At 35.3% G+C, this 19536-nt stretch overlaps 2 protein-coding genes and 1 long non-coding RNA gene across 5 annotated transcripts; all 3 read left to right on the top strand.

Moving 5' to 3' along the window:
* The first annotated feature begins 852 nt into the window (after window positions 1–852).
* Window positions 853–2284, top strand: LOC147555458 (uncharacterized). The gene is made up of 2 exons (XR_015234876.1): window positions 853–1069; window positions 1453–2284. It is a non-coding gene; the product is annotated as an uncharacterized LOC147555458 (long non-coding RNA).
* Window positions 2285–6534: 4250 nt separating this feature from the next.
* On the top strand, window positions 6535–15454 carry EMB1974 (NHL domain-containing protein). Of its 3 annotated transcripts, none has more exons than XM_086662999.1 (17): window positions 6535–6802; window positions 7499–7617; window positions 7868–7956; window positions 8430–8589; window positions 8694–8832; window positions 9278–9371; window positions 9813–9944; window positions 10113–10213; window positions 10866–10979; window positions 11925–12148; window positions 12541–12599; window positions 12696–12878; window positions 12954–13080; window positions 13311–13369; window positions 13532–13677; window positions 14442–14600; window positions 14983–15454. In XM_086662999.1, exons 3-17 carry the CDS (start codon window positions 7878–7880, stop codon window positions 15289–15291), a joined length of 2085 nt encoding a protein of 694 aa, XP_086519125.1. In that variant the 5' UTR covers window positions 6535–6802; window positions 7499–7617; window positions 7868–7877; the 3' UTR covers window positions 15292–15454. The 3 variants fall into 3 exon arrangements, with proteins under 3 accessions (XP_086519125.1, XP_086519124.1, XP_086519126.1); XM_086662998.1 differs by having other exon boundaries at window positions 6568–6802; window positions 7857–7956; XM_086663000.1 differs by lacking the exon at window positions 6535–6802 and having other exon boundaries at window positions 7544–7617; window positions 7847–7956.
* A 1075-nt stretch (window positions 15455–16529) lies between these two features.
* Window positions 16530–18887, top strand: LOC147555460 (putative transporter C405.03c). The gene is made up of 3 exons (XM_086663011.1): window positions 16530–17104; window positions 17633–18053; window positions 18554–18887. Exons 1-3 carry the CDS (start codon window positions 16673–16675, stop codon window positions 18832–18834), a joined length of 1134 nt encoding a protein of 377 aa, XP_086519137.1. The 5' UTR covers window positions 16530–16672; the 3' UTR covers window positions 18835–18887.
* Window positions 18888–19536: the final 649 nt, after the last annotated feature.

Genomic DNA, 19536 nt, shown 5'->3' on the forward strand with positions numbered 1-19536 from the left:
TAATGGGTTGGAGTAAGTACCACAGAGAATTGGTCAGGTAAAATTTAAAGCAAAAGAAAGACAGAGACCACAACAAGTCATTAGAAAGAAGATAAAATCAAGAGGAAATGACCAAAATATCATTGATGTGCTATCTCACTCAATTCAATTCATGTAAACACTGTTATCATAAGACGAAAAATAATTTTATGTTCGGTCACTATCCCGACCGATTCTAATTGGAATATGTGGTCTGAATTTCAACTGGAATATGTCTAACAAGAATTAGATTCAAAATTTGTTAACATTTTCTCTAAATTTTGTTCGATCATATACTCTGAGGGCGCAAAATACATGAGGCTAGATACTAAAGCATGTTAGCCATACAAGATCAACAGAGTGGGGACTCTCATGCATCCCATCAATGAGACAAGTTTTGGCCTTCTCACAATGGGAGTAGGGAAAATGCTAAGGTAGCTAGTGATCATCTAGTGGGAAAAGTTTAGTTAGAGAATGAGAGAGAGAGAGAGAGATTAGACTTTTTAGAGAGAGAGAGAGAAGAGAGAGAGAGAGAAAGAATATGATGCTTTGCTTTCTGTGTTGATTTATTTTTCAAAAAAGTAAAAAATATTAATATTTCTTGCTTAGGGTTCCTCTTAGTCAAAGAACAAGACAGAGAAAGATTGATGAAGGATTTCTTGGACATGCAGCCAAGGCAGAAAAAGCCAACATAAGCAACCACCAAAACCTTCTCTCCTTCTCCTTTCTTGTATATCAACTTGCTTTATCTTTCAAGTTTCACCTAATAAGGTTCTTTTTCTCCATTGGTATCACACTCTTATACCACTTCTTTGATGTTTGAATTCAGCTTTAGGGTTTCACTACATTACTTTATTACCCTATTGTCAAATGTCTAATTTACTAGCTATTAGGAATAGTTGATGCTTAGTGAGGGGCAGTGTTGTAATTTTCTTTAACTCGCGGTTATGACCATTAGAACACAATATGTATAGTAGTTCACAAATTACACATATAATATGTAACTAATAGTATCATATTGCGTGGGGAACATCCGGAGTTTAGACTATAAGTATGTGCTCAAAATCCGTAAGTATCAATATTTTTTATTTTTTTTATGAAGGTTCGTAAAGCTTTTGCCTGTAATAGAACTCTAACATCGATAACTGTTAAGACTTGAAAAGTTACATATCAGATTGACCATCATAATTCACGCGGTTGAAGAATGAAACCCAAGATAAAGAAGATGCCATCATAACTTTAATAGTAATCAAGCCTTTGCTGTCCATCATTTTCATATCACATATATGTCAATAACTAGCTTTGATCCTCCTTGCCTGGCTACAAATGTGGTTCAAATTTCAAAACTAGCTCTCTCTCTCTCTCTCTCTATTCTCTCTCCCCCTTTCTCTCTTTCTCTCTCTCTCTCTTGATTTTCTTTCCTAACTTTTTCAGGTTGAAGGTTCTTGTTCCTTACCTTCTTTAGCACTTGGTGGTGCAAGTGGTTCATGGATATTGATCTCTTGTTGGCTCTTGGGGGGTGGTTCATTGATCCTAATTGCATGGCATCACTTGATCAAAAAACAAGTTTTTCATCATCATTATTGGCTAGATTGTTCGTATTTCTTACCCTTTTCTTCATCATCCATCATTTCGAAGTCTTCGCTACTCCAACGAAAATTTCCGAAGAATCAAAGATGAAAACACCCATGGTTATGGCTTCTTCATTATCTACAAGGAGATCCTTATCAGATCATAATGAAGTTAGTACCATGAAGTTGAATCCTCACCAAAAATACAGAAAGAACTCTCATAGTACTTCATCTACTTCTTCTAAACAATTTGAAGACAATAAACATGAAGTCCCTAGTGGTCCAAATCCCATCTCCAACAAGTAGATAGGTCAAACAACTACCACCCTCACCACTTCCACTGCCACCACCACCACCACCACCTCCACCTCCACCACCACCACAACCACCACCATGTTGTTGTCATCTTCGTCGTAAACTACAGATGACGAAAGAGTTGTTATCGGCGTTAAATTAATTAATATATAGATACATACATCGTTCGGGTTCTCATCATCCTCATCATGTTGGTTACTTTTGTCATTAATATTACTTGTCATCTATAAGAGGTTTGTTACCATTAATTGTCTTGATCATCATCTTTAGTATTATCAAATTATCTTTTTGTTGAATGTGTATAGCAAGTGATGATCATACTCTATTTTTATATATTTGTATTTTAATCTTATATGATTATATGGTTATGGGTTTGTTTTTGTTTGTTCTTTAAGACCTTTAAAAGAGAGAAATACATAAACAAAGTAATTATGAAGAAGTCCAAATTTAATTATAGAGATATATTGTTGTTTTTAGAGAGAAATTTCTTATGGGTTTTAGATGATTCTAAAGGAAAGCTTGAAAATTGTAATATCCATCAAATTGGTGAAAACCCCATGGTTGTTATATCAACCCTTACTTGTTTCTTGCTTAGGGTTTCTTTATTGAACTTTGTGATAGATTAATAAAAACCCTAATCAACAAAAAAAAAAATAGTTCATTTTAATGGTTTTTCTAATCTTTTTCAATGGCAAGGGAGAGGTAAGATTGGAATCTGACCCACACATGGGAGTAGAGTCAGATTTGATAATTCATAATTTCAACATATCGAAATGATAGGAAAATCGAAAATATGAACAGAAAATAGACCGAAAATAGTCATTGAGAAAAGAGAAAGTTAACAATTTCATCCTAATCGTTCATGACCATTTGGGTTTATCATCGATCGAACATCAACACAGGGCCGGTCCTGAGATTTCGGAGGCCCGAAGCGAGTTATAAGAATGTGGCCCGCAAGCGTTTCATAAGAAAAAATTTGTACATAAAAATTCTCAACATTTTCCTTGCATACATGTGAGATTTAAACATGAAACATGTGCTCATAACTTGCAGTCTGAATCGAACGATCTTATTGAGTTACTCGGAAATCGACTCGGGGAAAGACATTGTACGTCCTTAGTCGATCCACCGGTCGAGTGGTTCAGCAAGTTCAGAATTCGACGAGTTGGAAGCTTGTTCATTTTTCTTTTTTCAAATAGAAAAAAATATTAAAAAATGATTTCTTGAAAAAGAAAATGGCCAAAGAACTGGTAGTGGTTGTGGGGTTAAGGCTTAGACGCTTAGTGTGGTGGTTGTGGTGGAGAAGGTTTAGTAATGGTAGTGGTTGTGGTGTTGAAGCTTAGTAATCGTGGTGGTGGTAGTAGATATACAGTGGTAGAAGTTTATAAATTGTGGTGGTTGTAGTAGAGGTAGAACGGTGGAGGTTTATTAATCGTGACGGTGGTAGAAATTTCAACTAAAGTAATTAAGAAAAATATAATTTCATGATGGTGGTTGTAGTGGAGATACAATGGTAGAAGTTTAGTAATCGGGTGGTAGTAGTGGAAGTATATTGCAGAGGTTTGGTATCCGTGGTGGTAGTAGTGGAGGTAAATTGTAGAGATTTAGCGATTGTGGTGGTAGAAGTAAAGTATAAATAAATAAATAGATAGTTTAAGAAGCAAAAAATGCTTATGATGGGGATCGAACCCAAGATGTCTAGGTTCTCTAACAAGTATCTTACCAATTGGGCTACTTCATGTTATTTGTTTCATTTAGTAATATTTTAGTAAAATCATGAAAACTGAGGCCCTTTACTTCTTTGTACTTACCCTTATTATGAGGCCCTTTGGCCCTGGAGGCCCGAAGCGAGGCTTTGCTCGCTTCCCCCTCAGGGCCGGCCCTGCATCAACAAGATATGGGTAGGGAGACAACTAGACAAGAGAAAGTAAACTATCTCATCGCCACCATCCACGACCATATTTCGCTTTCACTTTGGGCCTTTTCATCAATTTTGTAATTATAAAGACTTTTCTAAAAATTGGCTTGTCTTCTTGGTAAACAAGTCAGCTACACTATTCCAAAGAAATATCTGACACACTGGTAAGTCATGGAACCATGATTTGACAATAATTGCAAATATCATATCTATACCACTCTATTTCTAATCATATGCTCTATAAAGAAAATTTTGATAAAATCTACATATTATTATTTAATTAGTACAGTTTCCTCCATAGGGAACAATGACAACAACCCTTCTTGTCTTAATTCATTATAATCTTTTTATTATGGGATCTAACTGTTGATACAAACTTATAATTTTCTTTTCCTAATTTTGGTTGCTCGTATTTGAAGCTAAAATACCGATTCAGAATCATTTTCGGATTTGATTAATCCTCTAGTCTTTTAGTTCTAATTTAAAGTTTTGGGGAAAGTATTTCTCTAATATAATTGATTTAAATTAAATAGGCTATGAAACTTGACTTTTCCACAACTTAGGGCAAAATTTATGAAACTTGATTAAATTTTCCTCAATTGTTGACATGTGATGTGATTAAAAGGATAAAAGAAAAAGGCTCCATTGGGATCACTTCTTTAGGAAAAAAAAGGTGTGCAATCCGTCGTTTAAATTCTTTAATCCTTTTGTTAAGTAATCGTTTAATAATGAATAAATTAAAAGCAAAAATTGTGCGGCCAAAAACAAAACTTTTCTCTATCTGTATATAATTTTTGTTGATTCGACTAATTTATTCTATGGAGAGGAATAGAGAACTATCAAAATATCTTTCGTAATATGTTATGAGTACATATGAAGTAGCTAATATCCCTTTACGAAAAATATCTGACACAATAATTTTTAATTCAGGCTATTGAAGCGAGACTTGTTATATCCTAAGTTCTAATATTAATATTGGATGGTATTAAGCTTGTCTCACATCAAAATCTAGATGAATTCGTGAGATCTTCCTTGACTAATGAGTAGGCCATTTCCCTCTTCCACCATTGAATTGGAATTATGGGAACAAAGAGTTTGGTAGTAAATCTAAATGATAGCTATGAATGGCAAACCATTGGATGGATGGATGGATGGTATGGTTTAAAAAAAAATTGGATGGATGGTGTTAACAGTACACATGGAACAACCATTGGGTGGATGGGCTCTTGTGTCAAATATTTTGGCATCTCATTCTCACATCCAACCAGTTCATCTTGCATGCCATCTTCCCAACCTCCTAATTCCTTTTGCTTTTTTGTTCTAGATTTTTTTTTTCGTTGAAATATTGTTCTAGATTGATAGAGATGCCAATTCTTTGTGATAATGCCCCAAATTTTTTGTTTTTACCTTGGATTTATTTTAGATGTAATTACTGAATACACTTTCACTCTACAATAAAAACTTCTTGCATGCCATCTTCCCATCTGCATCGTCGGATATATTCATCTCGATCTGTCTCGAATCTATACACATCATATTTGTGTCACGGGAAATTCCAAAAATTATTTACATTCATTACGGGACTTGGACACAACATTAACATATACTTAATATGATTATATAACGGTCATGAATTGAATAACCTCTTTAACTACCATCATTACATTGCTTTTGTTGATTTTTTTTTTTTGAACTATTGCTTTTGTTGATTGTTCATTTTCCAGCAACACTAGTATTCTTGAAAATACAACCTCTTGGTTTACAGAGAGGTACTCAACCATCTAAGAGCATCTCCAATGAGTTTTAGAGTTTTTTCTTAAAAACTCTCTCAAATGCAACACTCTATTTGGATCTCTAAGATGATGTGTCGATTGTCGAGGGTGGAATGGAGATATCTCAAGTGGACACTCTAAAAAAATTATGCGACGTAAGTAAATAAGATAAGTTTAGAGATTTGCATTAAAAACACAAAAAAATAGAGGATCTTTATTTTCGACGCCTAGTAGTGAGAATCTCAATTAGAACTTGACACATAGGATGAATATAATTTTTTTTGGAGTTTTGCATTGGCGATGGTCTAAGCTACCACCGGAAGGCGGAAGTGTGCGTAACTAGGGGTGTACACGAGCCGAGCTCTTAACGAGCTACTCGAGTTCGGCTCGACTATTGCTCGTGCTCGACTCGAAGATTAACGAGCACGAGCTTAACACGAGCTCAAAATCGAGCTCGTTTATGTAAACGAGCCGAGTTTGATCATTCTTTAATGTATCACGAGCTACTCGTGAACAACTCGTTTAACATACTCTTATAATTGTGTAGTACATAATTATGTATTATTATTAAAACTCGTACATGAAATATTAACCATTAAAAAATTATCGGAATATGAATTATTAATCATTATTATTGTATGTGACAAATGATCATTGAAGTGTTTTGATAATTTAGAAAGTTTTAATTTGAAGTATTTTGATAAACGGACTTAAAACAATGCAAGCTCGAGCTCGAGCAAACTTATACGAACCGAGCTTGAACAAGTGGACAATTACTCGAACGAGCTCGAGTTCGAGCTCGAGCTCGAGCTCGACAGTCAAATACACGAACCGAGCTTGAACATCTTACTGCTCGGCTCGGCTCGGCTCGAGTACACCCCTATGCGTAACCAACTATATTTGATGACCAATAAGGAGGCGCCAATAACATTATGAGAGCGCCAATAAAAGTTCCCAAGTAGTATATGATTTTGGCTAGGTTATTTTTCGCGGCAATCATCCCAATTCCCTCGTTCCTGCTATTCCGAAGTGTTAACTTGAAACCCTGGTTCCGCCCCTGGACTAGTGTAGAAACCCTTACTTCTTCCTTCCTGTGAATGCTTCTTTATTCTTGATTCTTGATTCTTGCTTCTTCTCCATAGATATGCCTTTCCGATTACATCGATTACGAAAAAGTTCGAAGATCATTTCGAGATGCTTCCACTCAGGTAAACTAAATCCAACTTCAATATTTTTTTTTAATTAATTAATAATGAAGGATGGTGATTATAATGTTATAGCTGGTTGGGTTACTTATAAGTTATAACTATTGTTAATACTGAATCGAAGAATATGAAGTTAAAAAAATGTTACTTTTTCAAAGTTTTAGAATATGTTATAATATGAATCTTGTTTTTACTGCTATGATGAATGAAATGAGTTGGGTTTTTGTTGGTGAATTTGGGATTATTTTACCAGAGGTTTTTGCTAAGTTTGTTCGTACGACGATGGAATCTTCAGTAATTTGGCATGTTCAAACCAAGGAATGAAATTGCGGTAGACATGGAAATGGAAATAATTCGGTCATTTCGACCGAAATATTTCGAAATTTAGTTCCTTGACATGGCATTGTTAAGAAAAACTTAATGAAATTGCTGTTTCGATGGAAATTTCGGTAGGCATGGAAAATGGAAATATTTCGGTCATTTCAACCGAAATATTTTGCAATCTAATTCCCCACTTCTGACATTTCGGATACCCCAACCTAATGTATGGTAGTTCAATTAGAAGAACAAAGAGTAGGAAAGAACTTAAGACTAACAATTGCCGCATTTGTTACTTAGAATTTTTCTGCAACGTTATCGTGTTTCTACTTTTTTAGGTTTAGAACTATGTTTGTTCAAGTGTATTATCTGTCTTTACAGGTATTATCAATCAACAGTTGAGAAGAAGTACTGTCTTTTCATCCTTGTCTGCTTTTCCTTTACCTCGTTATTGGGTTAAAGCAGGGAAGCTTCCTAGAGAAAGGTTCTCATTACCAAAGGTAAATAAATGTTTGATATTTGTCGGCATTAGGAAATTCCTCATCTAGTAATTTTGTAAAATGATTGTGTTTATACAAATGTTTGGATTCATATTTTTATTCGTTTGCCCGATAACCCTTTTCTGCAATTTTCTTCACTCTACTTGCATCATATTTGTTCTAATGTTCCACCAAAATTGAGTTTGTAAGATGGAGTTTAATCATTATTCTTATTAACATTTCTAACCAGCTACTAGCAGTTGATTTTTAGATTTTCAACGATGTCAGAGGCAGAGCATCAGTTTTCTCCCTGTGTGGATCTTTTACCATTCTTGGAGTCAACTCTCAATGAACTTGAAGGTAAATTTACTGGGTTACTGAAAGTATTTCAGTTTATTACTTCTGATGTCAAAGAGAGATGGGGTTTGACTGTTTTAGGACAATAAGTTATTGATATGCAGTTAATCTTGTCCCAAAGTTTGACATGCTCATTTGGACACCAAAGTCTTCACTATTGAGTAGGTCCTCCGTTTTGTGACTAGCAACGTAAATTAGGTGTTGGAAACTCAATGGTCCATTCATTCACTAGCTACTCCACTTATTCGCCCAATGGTCTCATCTACCTTTTGCTCCCTTCGTTATCTTCGTGCCGTAGGTCCTTATACAAACTTACAATCGAAAGTCAACACATGCTATATCATTTTTTCTACTAGGCAGCCTCCAAATTAAGCTCATAGTTCTTAAAAGAAGTTGATTCCACCATTTGGTTATTTTGACATCAAAAGATACCTAGCTAATTTAGTTTGTTTCATTCTTTCAAAATGAGTTAACAGGTTCTTCTCATTGTTGGTTGAATAAACTTGAGGAGAACGAGGAACCTTTCAGCAAAGATGGAGTTTTCTTAATTCTTGCTGGTGTATTCACAAGGGATTCTTTAGTCTTCGGCTCTGACCATAGCGTTATGCTTGAAAGAGTTAAACTGCTTCAGCGGAGGTAGTTCTGACATTTTATATGATATAACACCATACACTTTGAAAGTTGTAATCTAGCAGACTACCTGGAGTTATGTATGAGATGTAAGCACCTTCTTTTTACAGGCATCCACATCTCCGGATTTTAGGATTTCAATCGGGCAGTTCAGTTTGTTCTGTTACTTCTCGAACGCATACCATCCAGACAATCATGAAACACTATATTACATTTCCCGTCTTGCTGTCTACAAGGGCCTTTTCTGAGGTGAGGTACGAATCCTTTGAAAATTTTTTTTTTTTTTCTGTCTTCATACACTCATGCTATTACTCAAGTGGATATAGGAAAGAGAGAGATAAAATAACAGGAGAAAACTCCTACAGTATAAGTGGTAATAATATTTCTAGTTGTTTGGTGTGCATCTCGTCTGAGTCCAAGGTCTTCTACTATGCCAAATTGTACATATTGACATGAATTATTGTCTGTTTGATATTTAAAGTTTTAGACTCTGATTCTTTTCACGTTTCATGCTTCAAAACATCATAACATAAGTTTAAGCTTCAAGTGTAAGCTGGGAGCTCATGACCTGGGTGGAAATCAGAATCTGAATTGTCTCATTACAGAGACAACATTAAATTCTTATACAATGGTCTTGAAAATTGTAATTCTGGAGTTGCTAGGATATCTTAGTAATCTGAATTCATGTTGCTAGGTCGTTGATGAGCCAGGTTACTTCATTTTCAAAGATTTTAAGGGCCCTTTCCGGTATTTTGAGAAAACGACAGAACTTTGTGTGGTTAACAACTGTAAGTTTCTTCCTATCTCTGTTTACTTATGTTTCTTTAGCTTTTACATTCCGTGAGTCATGCAATAGTAACCTGTAACCGAATCTGAAACAAACACAAGAGGAGTGAAACACAAACCTTAGCCGTATGCAAGTGATAAAATGTAAACAACACTAGACCAGCACCACCATTTTTTTCTTATGCAATTGAAGTATATGCAGCCATTGACTGTTAAGAATGTTAGAGCATGACTGGACAACATGTGTAAATTGTAGAGGAAGGGTTTTATGTGGAAGCAAGTTAATCAATGTTTGTGTGCCTGTCTCTCTATTTCTCAGTAGTAATTTATACTCTGTAATAAACTGATAGTACATTACAATGTTTTGTAAGCAGTTGTTGTGCATTTTTTTTTCATTTTAGGTGCTCTTGATTCATTACTTCTTACTTGGTGTTAATGCGCAGCAATTGAAGAGCTCAGTAGTTTGATACAGAATGAAGTGGACCAAAACTTGAAGGAAACAGAAATTAAGAAACCTGGTGTCACTGCGGAACCATATGTTTCTTCTCTTCGAAATTTACTTCTATATTCTCCCGGTATAATTTTCTTAAACAGTTCAATGTATCTTCATTTTATGATCTTAAGTAAACGGCATCTAATTGTCTCTTGCTTATACCCTTCAGCTGCCAACTTTCATATACAGCAGTTTTATGGTAGACCAGTCACTCAAACTTTTCAAGTAATTGTTTTATCTTTGATTCCAGGATGTATATCTGTTGATGAGTATGAGAACCGCATTTTTCTCTCTGACAGCAATCACCACAGAATCATCATATTTGATGGCAATGGGAAGATTTTAGACTGTGTATGTATTTATGTTCTTAAAATGCATATTGATTGTATTCATGAGATGGCTACGTGCAAATCGTTATTCTATTCTTTGTTACGATCGTAACTAGAATCTGATTGTTGGATACCACTCAACCATATGCTTCCCACTTGATGATTTAGCTTCCTTATTTTGAGATAAAAAAGAACTCCTAATTATGATCTTGTGCTTGATTTATCAGTATATCTGTGGGAGTCTGATGTAAACTTTAGGCTTACTATAGTTTTGTGTAAGCATATACATAAGTAAATGGTCTGTGAATTATGCAACAGCATTTTGGTAAGAAAAATTAAGCAGCACCCTAATTCTTGATTTGTTTCAAGTATCAACAATATTCTGGTCTTCGTTAAGTTTAGTGAACTCATTTCCTTGTAGATATTATAGTTTTCTCTCCACTTCACATTCCTGTTTTTCCTTGCCCTAGAGTTCATTTTGCTGTATTATGTTATTCAAGCTTCTGCGTTCCTGAATGACCTCCTTTAGCTCATATAGTTTATTCATTTAATCACTTTCTGACGTTAAAGCTAGTTTATGGGCCATTATTACTTGTTTTGCCTTGTAGTGATGTTGAATCCCCATGTGTTTGAAATTTGAATGACCCAGTTCGACTGATCTAGTTTATTTGTAGATTGGTTCTTCCCCTGGTTTTGAGGATGGTGATTTCGAATCAGCCAAGCTGTTACGCCCCGCAGCTTCCGTTTATCACGCTGAAGAGGATTGTCTATACTTCGTAGACTCAGAGGTAGGCAACTGCAGTTTGTTTGGAGAATATAAGTTTTTATTGACTACTTTTGTAAAATTCTTGAACATGGCAACGTAAATAGATGATATTATCAGAAATTCTCCACTGAATGACTTGCCTACCCAAGGAACGTGTATGTAAGATAACTGACAATGAGAGGGCAAGGAAGCGGGGTTTCTGGAACTAGTACATCATAGAACTTTTAACTGATGAAATCCATTAGTGTCATTTCTATAATTTCATTCCAAAATCCAAACCAGAATAAGATATTCTAATAGCATGTCAGGCTGTATACAAATGTAGAACTCATGGCTATTTAATATCTTATTAGCAGTAAAGGATATAGCTACCACTAGTTGGTTGGTTATGAAGTTGAACTTGCATTAGAATAACTCTTTGATGGGATTCTACGCCTAATATCAAGAGGTTGACATAATGACCTCTACGAATGAGGGATACAAGTTCTGATAATGAGATGGATGACGTTTTAATGGCGTCGTCAATAAGAAATTCAGTACCGGTATGGCGAGGCTCCAAAAGTCGCAGTGGCTAAACCGCTAAAATGATGTGAATGCGGAGAGATCTATACCCACACAGACATATTTAAAATACGATGGAGATCAAAATTTGCTGGAAGTGTTGGTATAGTCCAAAACGACTAAATTATAGAGTGGAGCCCATGTTATTGAGTGTTACCTTCAATGATGAATGGAAGTTGGTGATCCAGTCTTCTGCATATGTAGGTGATATGGATGACAATTGGTTACCCAGAATAGGATACTGGGACAGTAAGTTTTCACTAATAAGAGAACATAATAGTTTTTATACTACTGTACAAGAAAAAAGTCCTTTTTTTTATTCTTTTGCGGCATAATTGTAGCGACCCATTTCTTCGTTAATTGGAACTTATATTGATATGTAATATCTATGGTGGTTGTTGTGTAGAATTGTGCAATCAGGAGAGCTGACATTGGGGGGAGAACGTTAGAAACTCTCTATCCAACAATTGATGCTGATAAGAAAGTTAACAGCACATGGAGATGGATCTTGAGTAAACTGGGAATGGGAGGAGAAGTTGCCTCCGGGTCTGAAGAGTTGGATTTAGAGTCGTCAATTGTTCCTTGGCATTTAATGAAAAGCGAAAACAATTTCTTGATCATTAATCCCAGGTAATATATGTATTCCTATTCCATTCTTTAGTCGCACAATTGCTTCTCTCTTTCTACAACAAAATGCTCTCTCATCATCTGATGCCTCTTTGGTAAGAAGTAAGAACTATATCATGGTATTATCTTTTTAATTTGGTAATTATGTGATTACAAATGGATTCTATTTAGAAGGATATTTGCTTATCATAACTATGGGAGCCAATAATGATATGACCATTGTACGCTTCTGCTTGACTGTTTAATATGTCAAGTACATAACTACATACACAGCCATGGGTATCTGTACAATGCAGCTTCATTTCCAAATTTCTCCTTTCTATCTTGCTCAGCCTATTTCTTACAATTTCTATCGTCATCGCTTATATTCCTGCTAGCTTATACTGAATCTGCAGTTTTCAAACTTTATGGATCATGGATGCAACATCTAGGAAGGTTACAGATATTGTTACAGGTTTGCATTTGATCTTCTTTTTCCTTTTTTCTTGCTTCTTAGATATGCATCACGAAAAAAGTAACTTGTGACATTTGCTCATTTAACTTTTTGCAGATTATCCGGAGATTATGGAGATATGTGGAGAGACGATCACTGAGAAAAGATCACTTTTGAATAGGATATCTAGTCGGTTGCAGCACCGAGCTGATCTTGGCTGTTCATTAGAAGGATATCCGCATGACAGTCTAATGTCATCAGTAGTTGTTTTTGATAATAACATATTATTTTGTGATACAGGTAACTCAGTTTCTGGCGTATAAGTTTTGTTGATTTGAAGAGTATTCATTTAGTGACAAATTTTCATTTGTGAAGATGCTCAGACGATTTTGAAACTCGACAAGGAATCTGGAGTCATTTCAGAACTCCATCTCTCAAACTTCGGAATCCTTGGTCTGCCTTATTGGTTGTATTGTTGCCCTCTGGAGAGAGTTTTTGTTGGGTGAGCTGATGCTTTTATCGATAAACACTCATAAGGGGTGTACTTATGTTGAGTTCCACTTATATATATATATATATATATATAAATATGTATACAAACACACACACACACACACACACCTATATATATATACATATATGATATATACGCGTTGTAATTGTTTCAACTGCTTAAGTATTAAATTTCGTTCTAAAATGTAAATGACTGAATCCATCTTTTTCGTGTTACAGTGGAGATACATATCAGAAACCAGCAATTGATCATTTCCAGAGCGTCTCTTTGCTGCCTGGTATTTTTTTTTGAAATTTCTTTTATATTTAGAACAAGATTCTTTGGTAAATAAACTTATATAGGTGTCAGACTGATTCTAATAATGTTTCACATAGTAATCTAACATGCATGTCTTAGAAACTGGTAATCATCCTGACTTGAAATTTATGCGATAAAACAGGAAAATGTGAGATACATTTAAATGTTCACATTCCCGAGGGTACTGAGCTCGCAGCACCGCTTCAGGAAGGTTCTATCTGGCGCCAAGCTAGAGGATCTGCGGTTGAAATCTCCGGGTCGGAGGAAGTGGCTACATCATCAGAAAAGGTCCCGACTTCTTCTATTTTAATACTGATTTTTCTGTATATTCCCTTTATGTTCAATTGTAGAAGTGTGTTATCCATCACAAAAATATGGATTCAACTTTAGTGAAGGATATGCATAACTGCATGAGCTTGACAACCGCCATATAAGGCAAGAAAAACTGAAGTAGAAGATGCAGAATTAGGCAATTCTGATCTAAATATCTGCAAGAAACTTGCAGTAAATGTTCAAAAATATATTCATCTCCATGCGGCTTTTAGCTATGTTCTACAACAAATTATTTAGAAGAAAACACCTCCAAAATGGTTAGTGGATGAACCAAAAACTTCAATAAGTGACTAATCCCACAGTTCTTTTCTTCCCCCCAAGTTGCGAATTCAAGTCCTTAACAATCAGTTATGTGAACTGCTTGTGGAGATTATTTTCACACACATACACACACACGTACATGCACAAGCAATATACAGGACAAAAATAAAAATTATACACACTGAAATATAAAATCCAAGATATGTCCAGAATAACGAATATCGAGAAAAAGTTGATGCAAACTGGTAACTGTTGGAAACTAGGTAAGACATGAAGGAATATTTGAATTTTCTAGCTCGTTTTCACTTCTCAGGATGCTTGCTATGTTATGTTCTAAGTTCTAACATATGTAAAGTGGGATTATATTCAATCGTCATGTAGGTCTCAAATGCTTGATTATAAATAGATAGTCACAAGAGGCCTAATATGCTGGACTCGGGATTATTTCTTTCATGCAGGTCGGTATTGCTCAGCAGTGGTTTGAGGAGCTGGATAACCTCGCTTTTTCTACAGAAGAATTAAATGAAGAAGATGATAAAAGTCGAGACGTAAATTTTCATGAAGATAGCAAAGTACAGATCGATTGTGCGATCAATATCTCTCCTGGGACAAGCGAGGTAATCGTACTGCTGAATAGGTTCTTGATACTTAAATCTCTATAACTAAAATAATTATCTCTTGACCCATCTCAGTACCACTTTTCCTTGATTAAGCAGTAAGCACCACCTAGCTCCACTAGTAATCTAGTATAGTCCCACATGGTACTAGTATTTTCCGTCTGCATTGATCTGCCCCTAGACCACCCCAGATTTCTCCACCTGACCAATCTAGGCGCCAAACCAACACAGTAGGCCTACCGATATGTAAGACAGTGTGTCATATTGTAACTCAGCCCTAGGTTTGGAATGTCTTCCTACGCAACTTGCACATAAAACTTCTGTTTCACATGATCTCTTCAATTAAACTTGTGTCTTATGAATATCTCCAACTCTCGGGCAGGTCATCGTTTATGGGGTGCTTTACTTGAAGCTGAATAGAAATTTGAACTATCATGGATCAAACACTCAGGAAGAAAAGGCGAAAAGAATACTAGATATGTTAAATCAGAAAGAAAAAAGTAGAGAGCTAGAAAAAGATGCATGTGTTCAATTGATGTTAGAATCGAAACGAGACATGGGAGAAGTGATCTTCATGAAACCACTCCACATTCGAATAGGAATTGAGTGTCAAGATAACCCTAAAGCTGGGGCATCAAAGGATGTAATCTTGACAGACTCCAAGATTGAGATTAATGTATCTCTCAGGTAACTATTTTAACTAAATCCAATACCCATTTTGTTTTTGTTAGTGGTTCAAGCATTTTTTGTAACTGTAACTTATCAACCAAATCTCGGACGTGTACGATATTTGTATTATTAGAGGTATCGGTATCAATAAAACATCTCTCTTTCGGAGGATGGCAATAGACTCATCTATCATCTTCATTTTATTGTTTCGTTCGTCATTCAATCGTATATTGGGATTACAGTTTTAGGGTTTAGAAACGTTTAAAGATAAAAGGTATTGAAATGGGTTAGAGCAGCCAATGTCTTGCCATAATTTTTGTAATGGAGAATACGAATTATTAATCGAATATTACATTTTTTTTAATTATTCGTTTCTTTATTAGTACTCTTAACTAACAATTGACAAAAAAAAACTGTCTTTGACAATTGATATAAAGAAATATGTCACGATATTCACGTGTTTCAGTCTAAACCTTATCTCTCTTTGGTAGGTGATAAGATATTTTTTATAGGAGTTGGAACTCATTTTTTTTTCTCGTCTTTTTTCTATCACTAGAGCTAAGGATTACTGAGAGGATGAATTCTTTAATTTGATTAAACCAACTCTTATCTTTCATCTCTTTTTCTAATAACTTATAGCCGAACCCTTCTTCTATTTCCCAAAGACCATTTTTAGTATCCAAGTCATCAGGGGAACTCAAATGGTCTTTGGTGATCAATAAATCAACAAAGACTAAGAGACTAAGAAATGAATGGATGGATTTGTACCCTGTCAGGAGGGAGACGAATCCAAAAGCACACTGCCACTTAAGCCAGTTGGTATGGTTTTTTTTTAGGCGTCTTAAGTTCTGTCGTGACTCTAAAGTGTGGTTTCATTTGAGCCAGTGTTTCGCCACTGCATCATCTCAGTTGATCATTCCAGTCAGTCAACCGAACCTATATAAACAAATCAACTTCACCCAAATTAATTAATGAAAGTTTAACCTCCAAGATTCGGACTTTCATTCAACATTTTTACTGCAAAGAACTCTATTGATTTGACCATTCGAGAGGTTTCTAATTTTTTTTTGCAGCATTTGTCCCTCAAATTATAAGGAAGAGTTCATTGTTTAGTTGGTTGATTCTTCATTTTATCTGAGTACTAAAAGGGTATGATGGTCAATTTTATGTGACCACCAGGAAATTAACCCAAAAAAGTGGTTGTGGAACATATAACCCAGTATGTCACATTCTATAATCCCATTTTAAAATTAATTCATTGTACTGTTTCCAGGAAGACTTCATAGCTCATCTACTTGTCTCTCTCTCTCTCTCTCTCTCTCTCAAACTCAGACCTCTATTAAAGTTTTAGTCTCTTTGGGGAGGATTTTCAAAAGTTTGATCTCAAATTTGGGTTTGAAGATATGAGAGCTGAAATTTGGAGATGGGTTTTAGGTTTGATATACATATTAGCTGTTGCAATAATCTGGGTGACTGCTAGTTTTGCTGTACAATCAGTAATGGATGATGGAGCTTCACCATTTCTCATTACTTATATTTGTAATTCTCTCTTTCTTATTTGTATACCCATATTGGAATTAATCAATTTCTTTCAAAACTCTTCATGGAGATTAAGATTTTGGCCTCTTAACACCAAAAAGGGTAATCAAAACTCTGAGAGTTTAATAGATTCAGAAGAAGTTCTTCTTCCTAAAGAGAGTGAATTAGGAAATGATTTGGATTCGAAAAGGCCATGGACTCGAATGGAAACTGCGAAAATTAGTTTGTTGTTAAGTCCTATATGGTTTTTTGCTTATCTTAGTTTCAATCTCTCTCTCAAGTATACTACTGTAACAGTAAGTCTCTTAATCTTCTATTAATTTCTTTTAGTGTTTACTAATAATTCACCTTAAATTTGATTCAACTATGATATATATATATATATATAGAAGTATTTCAAATCCTCTACATAATAAATGAGCAGTTGATATGTGGGTGTGCGCACATGCGCCTGCGTGTATGTTGGCGTGTGTTTGTGCACACGCAGGTGTTTGTCCGCGCAGGCTCGTGTGCATGTGTCTATGTGCTAATTTGGTCAACTTGACGAAAGAAACCGAAACGAAACATTGTGAAACATTTGAAGTTACTCTGACTTTAATTAGGTAATGTTTATTTGAATGGACTCGAGTCAGATTTCAGAAGGTCTTATCTGCGCCAATTTTGGGATCCATTTGAACCAAACGAGTCAGATTCGGACAATGACAGAGAAAAAACAAAGACAGTGTGTATTGTGGTTGTACTCAGTGTCAGTATATGAAATGTGTGCAGATCAATTCTTGAACTATGTTTGTAATGAATGTCTCTCTTTTTATTTCTAATTGCAGTCGAATACTATCTTAAGCAGCACGTCTAGTCTTTTCGCCTTTTTGATCTCTTTGGTGTTCTTGGGAGAAAACTTTGCTTGGATTAAGCTTATTAGTGTTCTTTTATGTATGGGAGGAACTATAATTGTTAGCATAGGTGATATGAAATCGGGATTAAATGCAACTGCAATAAAACCACTTCTTGGTGATATTCTAGCCATAATCTCTGCAAGTTTATATGCTAGTTTTATAGCTATAATTCGTAAAAAGATACCCGTTGATGACGAAGAAGGTGGTCGTGTGAGTATAGCACAAATATATGGATTTCTTGGATTATTCAACTTCTTGATTTTTCTACCCGTCGCAGTTGTGCTACACTTAACAAACTTGGAGAGTTTCTATTCACTCAACTTGAAGCAATTAGGACTTGTTGTTGCTAAAGGTTCGTTCATTTTCTTTTCATTCGAATTGTTTCCTTTTCAACTATTGTCACATAGGAAACCCGATTTGTTCTTTTACTTGAATAAGTTGTTGCTCAGAATGTTCTATTCAATATAAGTAGGACAAAAACCCGACTAGGCATTGTTCACAAAACAGATAAAAAACTGGAACCATTTCGATAAATGACTCGTACCCAAGTTCCATAGATTTTGGTTTGTTAATCCCCGAGAGGGAAAAAACAGGGTGGCGGAAGCATGAGATTTCTATAGCCACAGTCCTAGTCTTTTTCCGCTATTTTTGCTAAGAGAAGTCCCGGAAAGTTAAATCTTTTGCTTAAATCCATAGCGGCGGTCCTTCGGAGGAACCGGACATGATAATCTTTTATCATCCTGGTCGAGCAAGAATCACAAGAATCAAATCAAACTTTGTTTTAAATCTCTCAGGAGTAGTACATATGAAATTTGTTGCCTAAATCATTTGATATATTTTGATCATTTTTAGGTTTACTTGATAATGTGCTGGGAGACTACTTATGGGCAAAGGCAGTTCTTCTAACAACAGCAACAGTAGCAACAGCAGGACTGACAATACAAGTCCCTTTAGCTGCAATTATTGATGCAATTAGAGGCAATTCACCTCATTTGATGGATTATCTTGGAGCTATAGCTATCTTAGTTGGATTTGCTGGTCTAAACATTCAAAAAATTGAACATGAAAATGTTGAAATAGTTAATTCTCATAATCAGTTGCCAATAAGCAGAGAGCCAACAACTCTCATTTAAATATGTTATTAATTTGTTAGTAGTTAATATGAACTTCAATTCTTATGTTCAAAGCAGAATTTCACCACGACCGAGTCATAGGGACTTTTACTACCATAAAGGCTGTGTCTGATTAAACTAAGTTTTTTTTGAGTTTAAACCAAAATTTTCATTCATACGTAGGAATTCAATCCAATACATTACATGGTTTGGAGACTTTTGACTCCTTTAAGTACAACATGAGACTCACAAAAGTAAAATACAACATGAGATTTACAAAAGTAAGACACAACATAAAACTAATGGAGTACAAAATTACAATAACAAAATAAAAAAAAAAACCTTAAACGTCATAAGATGAAAAGATCCTAAAGATCACACATGAGAAGACTCTATAGGTCTGAAACTTTATGTGGTGGGGTCAAATTGAAGGGAAATGTTGAAATGTAAGAAAACTCTATAGGACTGAAACTTTTTTTTTTTTTTGTCAACAGTTGGTAGCCCAAGTGGTCCAAGGTGTTGACATAAACTCCAGAAACCCCTGGAGGTCCCAGGTTCAAATCCCAGACAAGGTGGAATCTTTGGTTATTTAAAATGGGATTATTAGGGTATTAATAATAATGTAGATGGGCTTTAGGCCATAGTTTAGATGGGCTTCAGGCCATAGTTTAGATGGGCTATAGGCCCGGTTTGTTTGAGTTTGTATGGGTAGTAATCGAGCTT

This window comes from Eschscholzia californica, unplaced genomic scaffold (genome assembly GCF_041429995.1).
Source record: "Eschscholzia californica isolate CP2 unplaced genomic scaffold, dmEscCali1.0.p SCAF_2, whole genome shotgun sequence".
Taxonomy (NCBI): Eukaryota; Viridiplantae; Streptophyta; class Magnoliopsida; order Ranunculales; family Papaveraceae; genus Eschscholzia; species Eschscholzia californica.

Excerpts from the sequence above, each read along its gene's own strand:
- EMB1974 (XM_086662998.1), top strand. The coding sequence starts at position 6,739 with ATGCCTTTCCGATTACATCGATTACGAAAAAGTTCGAAGATCATTTCG. Across the intron at positions 8,833-9,277 it reads CTACAAGGGCCTTTTCTGAG|GTCGTTGATGAGCCAGGTTA; the intron begins GTGAGGTACGAA and ends TCATGTTGCTAG. Across the intron at positions 10,214-10,865 it reads ATGGGAAGATTTTAGACTGT|ATTGGTTCTTCCCCTGGTTT; the intron begins GTATGTATTTAT and ends GTTTATTTGTAG.
- LOC147555460 (XM_086663011.1), top strand. The coding sequence starts at position 16,673 with ATGAGAGCTGAAATTTGGAGATGGGTTTTAGGTTTGATATACATATTA. Across the intron at positions 17,105-17,632 it reads TCAAGTATACTACTGTAACA|TCGAATACTATCTTAAGCAG; the intron begins GTAAGTCTCTTA and ends TTCTAATTGCAG. Across the intron at positions 18,054-18,553 it reads AGGACTTGTTGTTGCTAAAG|GTTTACTTGATAATGTGCTG; the intron begins GTTCGTTCATTT and ends GATCATTTTTAG.